This window comes from Vombatus ursinus, unplaced genomic scaffold, assembly GCF_900497805.2.
Source record: "Vombatus ursinus unplaced genomic scaffold, bare-nosed wombat genome assembly UNPS02014830.1, whole genome shotgun sequence".
NCBI classification, from domain to species: domain Eukaryota; kingdom Metazoa; phylum Chordata; class Mammalia; order Diprotodontia; family Vombatidae; genus Vombatus; species Vombatus ursinus.
In genome coordinates, this window is record NW_020954608.1 from 7938285 (window position 1) to 7945414 (window position 7130).

The 7130-nt window shown below is 45.4% G+C and overlaps 1 protein-coding gene across 1 annotated transcript; it reads left to right on the top strand.

Annotated features, from left to right (window-relative positions):
- The first annotated feature begins 1331 nt into the window (after positions 1-1331).
- Positions 1332-6835, top strand: SMUG1 (single-strand-selective monofunctional uracil-DNA glycosylase 1). Its single transcript, XM_027838676.1, is given in 4 exon segments — positions 1332-1499; positions 1502-1517; positions 3506-3807; positions 5570-6835. Coding segments are annotated over 4 exon segments (1017 nt in total). The 3' UTR covers positions 6101-6835.
- The last annotated feature ends 295 nt before the right edge of the window (positions 6836-7130 follow it).

Below are 7130 nucleotides of genomic sequence, written 5' to 3' on the forward strand. Positions count from 1 at the left end.
GGTGTGGACTGAGGTCTTGACTACTAGAGCTCATGTTACTCAGAGCTGTCTTTTGTCTCAACCACCTCCTAGAAAGTGTGTCTTGTTTTCCATCATGGTTATGTCTGATCACAGACAATGAGGAAGAAACTCAGAAGGGAGATCCAGGAAAGAGGAAGGGACTATAAAAGACCTCCAGGGGAGGGCCTACCACAATATGGAGGCAGGGATATTGGCAGGATGACCTTTAAAGAGTGTTGATCAGAGGAGGGAGTGATCCTTGACCTTTATAGGTTTCAAAATATATGTTATGGGACTAGGCTTTTACTGGACCTGTGCCTCAGTCTTCCACTCTGGGGCAGGGAGACACACCAACATGACATGTGAAACAGAATTCTCATGGATCCCAAGAGAGAAGTTGAGGGAGGAGATAAAAGAAAAGAAAAGGAGGAGAGAGACAAAGGGACAGAGAAAAACAGAACAAGACAGAGACAGAGACAGAGACAGAAAGACAGAGAAAAAGAGAGAGCCAAAAACAGATAAAGAAAAAGAGAAGAGGAAGATTGTTTTGTAGTCTGAAAGACCAGAGCCTGGGCCTAGCAAAGGGCTCCTGGCTTTGAATGTAATAGAGCAATCAATCAATTAACAAACATTTATTTATCATCTGCTATGCTCCAGGCATTTTGTTAGTCTCTGAGGATATGAAGACAAAAATAAAAGTCTCTAATCTCATGGAGCTTATACTCTACCTAAAGGGAGGGGAAGACAACGTGTACATGTACAAGTATACAGAACTTACACAAAATTTATTACTGTACAAGGTAGTTTCAGGAGGGAGGGCCTGGCAGCTTAAGGATGGGCAGGAAGGGGGAGGATCAAGAAAGTCCAATGTATAAGGTGTCGTTGGAGCAAAATATTGGCGGAACCCAGCGATTCTAAGAGGTGGCGATGAATGGGGCAGCTAGGTGGCGCAGTGGTTAGAGCACCGGCCCTGAAGTCAGGAGGACCTGAGTTCAAATGTGACCTCAGACCAAACACTTGACACTTACTAGCTGTGTGACCCTGGGCAAATCACTTAACCCCAATTGCCCCCCCCCCCCAAAAGGTGGCGATGGGTAGGAGAGTAGGATGAGGATGAGAAGGGGAAAAGGAGGAAAAAGAAGTGAGAGGAAATAATAAAGGGAAATGGAGAAAGAAAACAGGAGAGAAAAGAGAGGAGAAAAAAGAGAAACAGAGAAAAGAAAGAGAGGAGATGAGAAAAAGAAAGAGAGGGGGAAAAGGAGATTAAGAGAGAAAAAGAAGCAACAGGTGAGGAACACACATAAAGAAACAGGTAAACTACAACCCCCAGCATGCCTTGGGGCGGGGGAGCCGGCTTTCCAGAAGTTCGAAGCAGTGTTTCCAGCGGAAGTGCTGAGTTGAGCTGTAAGTCTCCTCCTTCCCAGCCCTGCCTTTGCTGGCAGCAGCACGGACTACATCACCCAGGGTCCTTCGCGCGGATCCGGAATTTTCATAGAGAGTAAGGGCTGGAGTCCCAGGTGAGAGCTGAAGCTTTGTTTTTTCAGGGGTTGGGGAGGACAGGGCTTCCCTGGTGCAACGCCGAGGAGGAACCGAGGGAAAACTGAGGAACTCTGTTGGGAAGGAGAGGAGCTAGGAGTTTGCCCTGGGCAGATGAAGTGGATGGGTGGAAGCTAAAGTAGGGGGGATGGAGCTTAGATCGGGGCGGGGGGGGGAGGGAGGGAGAAGAAAAGGGGCGTTCTCCCCAGAAAGAGAACTGGACCCGAGGTTAGGAGAGTTCGGTTTTAATCCTAGCAGGTCGCTTCACCTTTCTGAGCCTCAGTTTCCTCATTTGTAAAATGGAAATAGCACTTTGCAAACCTTAAAGTGTAGAAATGTAAACTACTGTCGCGGGAAGACTTAACGTTGGGCTCACATTTCATATAGGATGTGGCCCTTGAACTGAGTTTGGAAGGATACAAAAGACCTCAAGGAGGTTAAAGTGAGGAGAGAGTATTCCAGGCATCAGGGAGAGCCAGCGCAAAAGCGTGGAAGTGGAAATGAAAGATGGATTATGAGGAACAGCAAGCAGGCCAGTGTGGCTGGTCTGTAGGTGCATGGAGAGAAGAGCAAGAAGACTGGAAATTATACATCATATAAGGGCTGTATTAATATAAATAATATGAAGAAAAAAGCTTTGTTGACCCACTTGAGAATTCTGATCAGTGCGATGGACAGTCATGACTCAGAAGACTTGATGATGAAGCATGTTTCTTACCTCTTAGCAGAGGTGATGGGACTACAGGTGTAGAATGAGCATACATTTTCAAACATATCCATTGTTTTGCTTGACTATGTTTGTTATAGAGAGGTCTTTTACTGGGGGGAGGGATGTAGAGGATTGTGTTTGGAATGAGGGTTGGTGCTGATAATAATGGGGAAAAAATAGAAGAAAGTAAAAAGTTTCAATGAAACATTAACCAACTACACAGAGAACAGAAAGAAGGGGACATAGACCAGCAGAGCCAAGAGTATAAATTAATGTACACTTTAAAAAACAAACCAAACTGCATAGTAGAATTTTACAGTTTAACATATAGTTCTGTTTTTCTGTTCTTTGTAGTTGAAATGTTTGTTGATATTTAAATTCATAATAAAAAGAAGAAATTTAAAAAATAATTTTTTTAAGAAGACTGGAAAGGTAGGAAGAGGCCAAGTTGGGAAGCATTTTAAATGTTGATCCTAGAAGCAGTTAGGAGCCACTGGAGTTTATTGAGAAGGGGGTAATATAGTTAGACCTGTGCTTTAACAAAATCACTTTGGCATCTGCCTGTGTGAAGACTTAGAGGCAAGAGGGGCTGGGTGTGCCTAACAGGCCTGCCTGGATACACTGGTACTTCACCATTGTGTGGGTGCAAGAATTTTTCCAAATTGTGAGGAGGGAAAGTTGGTTAAGGGAGCACAGAAGACAGGGCACAGGCCTTTGCAACTGAAGGGCTAAGCTGGTTCTTGAGTATAGGAAGGAAGCTTTTGGGAGAAAGGTCATTCAGGGAAGAGGGAGGTTGTGGCATTGATGGTGGAACTGGTAAGACAGTCCTAAGATCTATCCTCCCAGATCTTTAGGCCAATATATCTATTCCTTTTTCAATTGACTACTCAAACTGTCCTGGCCTTTAACTCTTGCACCCATCATTGTTTCTAGGACATACATACTCTTAGTTTTCTAAAATTTAAAACTAGGAGGGACCTGCCTGATAGGTAAGGGTTTGACCAGGGATAGAGTAGGAAGGAAGATACCATAACTGAGGCTTCCATAAAAGCTTCAAGAGGGGGAACTTTTCTGTTGCAGCAAATTTATAGTCATCTTTTTATGGGATATAGTGGGCAAATCAGATTGTGGTCTAGTGGGGAAAATAAGTCAGATGGAATGGAGTAGGTACGGTTCTACATGGAGGCCATGAAACTCTGCTGTATGGGTTTTGTCCAGTGTCACAAGTGAGTTGGAGTTCTCTCTTTCTGTCTCTCCCAGGTGATATCAGCATGGCCAAGTTACTAGTCTCCCCGGTGGGACCCCTAGAAGAATCTTTACCCGCCTTGCAGAAGCGTCCCTGCTCTCCTTCCAAAATAGCCCAGGGTTTCCTGGAGGAAGAATTAAGACTGAATGCTGAGCTGGACAAGCTACAGTTCTCAGAGCCTGTGGGCTTTATTTATAATCCCTTGAAATATGCCTTGGAGCTTCACCGAAGCTATGTCACCAGATACTGCCAAGGTCCCAAGGAAGTGCTGTTTTTGGGCATGAACCCAGGGCCCTTCGGCATGGCCCAGACTGGGGTGAGGGGGTCTGAGAAGTAGGGGTGGAGGGGGGAAGTATGGGTGATCCAGATGCCTGGGTTATATGGGGGAAACACGTCCATGTAGGAACCATATGGAGAATTTGTGAACATATGGGGTCCCCCACTCCCTTTGCAAATTTGTCACCTTAAATTAAGGATAGGGAACCTGCGGCCTCAAGACCACATGTGACCCTTTAGATCCTCAAGTGTGGCCCTTTGACTGAATCCAAACTTCACAAACAAATCCCTTTAATAAAAGGATTTGTTCTGTAAAACTTGGGCTCAGTTGAAAAGCCACACCCAAGAACCTAGAAAGGCCACATGTGGCCTCACGGCCACAGGTTCCCCACCCATGTGATACTGTCTCTACTTCACTGATAGTTGATAGCCAAGCCTATTAACTATGGTTCCATTTCACCCTTTTTGTCCATCACCCTCCAACTCCACCCCTACACTTTGATTTCTGCCCCCTCTAATGTCAAGAAAAGAAAAAGAAGAAAGACCTTTCATCCCTTCTCCTTTCTGAGGGGGAACTCTGAGAAAGAGCTCAGTTCTTTTCAAAGAGAAAAAAAGGTACCCAAATGGGGAAGGATGGAGGTAAGAAGCAGAAGAGGATATTGAGGTGGGCTCACATTTCTGGATCTCTCTTCTGGACTAAAGAGAAGCACAGAAGTCAATGCTGGGAGGTCAAAATGACTGTGCATTTTCTAGGATAAGTAAATGCCCCCTTAGAAGGGATTACAGGCATGTGAGGGTGTGATCTCTACAGCAAGAGTTTTAATCATTTTTCCTGACCCCAGCTAATGATGAATGATTGTCCATCCACCTGGAGAGTTAGGGAACAGGTTGCCAGGGTCCCAGGAACTGCCTGGTTCCCGCCACCCCCAACTTCCTTCATTTTCCCCTACTGGAAAAAATACATTTTATTACAAAATACATTTTATTGCAAAAATCTTATAAATAAGGTCTTGCTTTTTCTCCTTGTCCCTACTCCCTTATCCCAATTTGAAAAAAAGATTGCTTCCAAAAAAGTAAAACTTCAGACCATGTGGGCTTTGTGCCATAACAAAGCCCTAATCTGTGCCATAACAGATTCCTCTCCCTCCTTCTCCTTGATCCTTGTTGTTATACCTGGGCTCAGAAGATCATAGTGCAACAAGGGGACCCCCGCTCCAGGTCAGTGAGAGGAGGAGGCTGCCCGTAGATATCTCTCAACTTCCAGTGATGAGTTTGAGGACACTACAGGTTTGATAACTAGGAGGAAGTTCAGAGAGGAATGACCAACTCTGCTCTGTGTGTGTGTGTGTGTGTGTACACACATATATGTATATGTGTATATGTGTGTGTACATATGTGTGTGTTTATGTATATGTGTGTGTGTGTATGTATTTTCATTTTACATTGAGTCCTTCCAATCCTAGCTACTTGTCTGTTTCTGTCCATAGGACTTTTCCCAGCCTTAGGTCTTAAGTACCTTTAATACAGTCCTATCTAGAGCTAAGGATCTTGAAATACTCATTGACTAGAATTTGTGTCAATTCCCAGCAACAAAAGTGGTGTCCTGGACCCTTAGTTCTTGTTGGGAGTTGGAGTGGAGGAGCCAGACAGTTCTTAGAATCTAGTCACTCTGTTTTCCAACTTTCCAGATGGGTAGATAGAAATCTGAGATTAGATTCCTCAGGGAGAATGGAAAGGGGAAGTTATACCATAACCTAGGTATTCTGTCCCTAAACTTGTGACTCTCATATCTCTCTTCATAGGTGCCCTTTGGGGAAGTGTCTGTGGTCCGGGACTGGCTGGGCATTGTAGGAACAGTGTTAACTCCACCCCAGGAACACCCCAAGCGGCGAGTGCTAGGGTTGAACTGCCCACAGTCAGAGGTGAGTGGTGCTCGCTTTTGGGGCTTTTTCCGTGGCCTCTGTGGGCAACCTGAGACCTTCTTCAGACATTGCTTTGTCCACAACCTATGTCCTCTTCTTTTCTTGGCCTCTACGGGGCGCAATCTCACACCTGCGGAGCTGCCTGCCAAGCAGAGAGAGCAGCTACTGGGAGCCTGTGATGCTGCCCTTCGACGTCAGGTGCAACTGCTGGGTGTTCGCCTGGTGGTAGGAGTGGGGCGCGTGGCAGAACAGCGGGCTCGCCGAGCACTGGCAGACATGGTGCCTGAGGTTCAGGTAGAAGGGCTCCTGCACCCTTCTCCTCGAAGCCCACGGGCCAACCGAGGATGGGATGCTGTGGCTAGAGAACGACTGAAGGAATTGGGCCTCATGCCTCTGTTGACAGTTGAGTGAAGTGCCTAAAATATGCCCATTCCCAGGCTGAAGACAATAGGGAAAGCCAGTGTTCCCAGGCATAGAAATCTCATCCTTGGATGTGGAGAAGACAATATGCCAGCTGGGCTGAACATACATGTGATAAGGTGCTATTTGTATATGTAACATCCTGACCAGATCCCATCTAGGGAACTGGAAAATGTTTACTTTCATTCTCTGAACTCTTTATACTGTTTCAGTCATAACACTATTCTCACTCTCCCTTCTAATTCGTGCCTCCTCTCTCATTTGGGCCCTTCCACTTTGGGCTTGGTACCCATACACTACAGGGAGCTGGCAAGTAGATGCTTTCCCAGATAACGTGATACCTTTTGTCTCTTCCTCCTCTTTGGTGGTCTGGCTAAGTGGCTTATGGAGATGGTATTGGCACCTACAGGAAGAAAGGTCCCAACCAGAAGCCATGACTATCTGTAGGAAACTTTGAACTTGAACTTTTAAGACATGGATATGAGAAATGGGCATCAATGCAAAGGAGGGATCAAAGTTAGACTTGGAGAGGACATCCTGACCGTTGAGGGCTGGAGGCACTGAAATGCACTACCAAGAGAGGGGATATTTCTGTTCTTGAAGATCAAACCTTCATATTCATACTTTGTGGTAAAGAACTGCTATGCTCAAGTGAACCTGATGACCCCTGAAAAACCTTTTTAGCCTGAAAACTTATTTCTGGATGCATTAAACCCCTAACCCCTCTTTATTGTGTCCTTTTTCATTTGTCTCCGTCTTAAGAGGTTTAGGCTCCTGAGGGGTTCTGTTCTGCTGGGTAAGGGATAGAGTGTATAACAGGCTGACTCAGGGTGGTTCCTGTTAGTTTAGGTTGGGTGTTGGAACAAAATAAGACACTCAAGTCATTCAGCAATAACAAAAAGAAATTTATTGAGCCATAGCATAGAAAGAATATTCAACAAAGATACTACAGCACTTAGCTTAGGTAGACTTGGCCCCTTTGGCCTCCATGTGGAAACCCATCTGGTCAACAGAGCCAAGG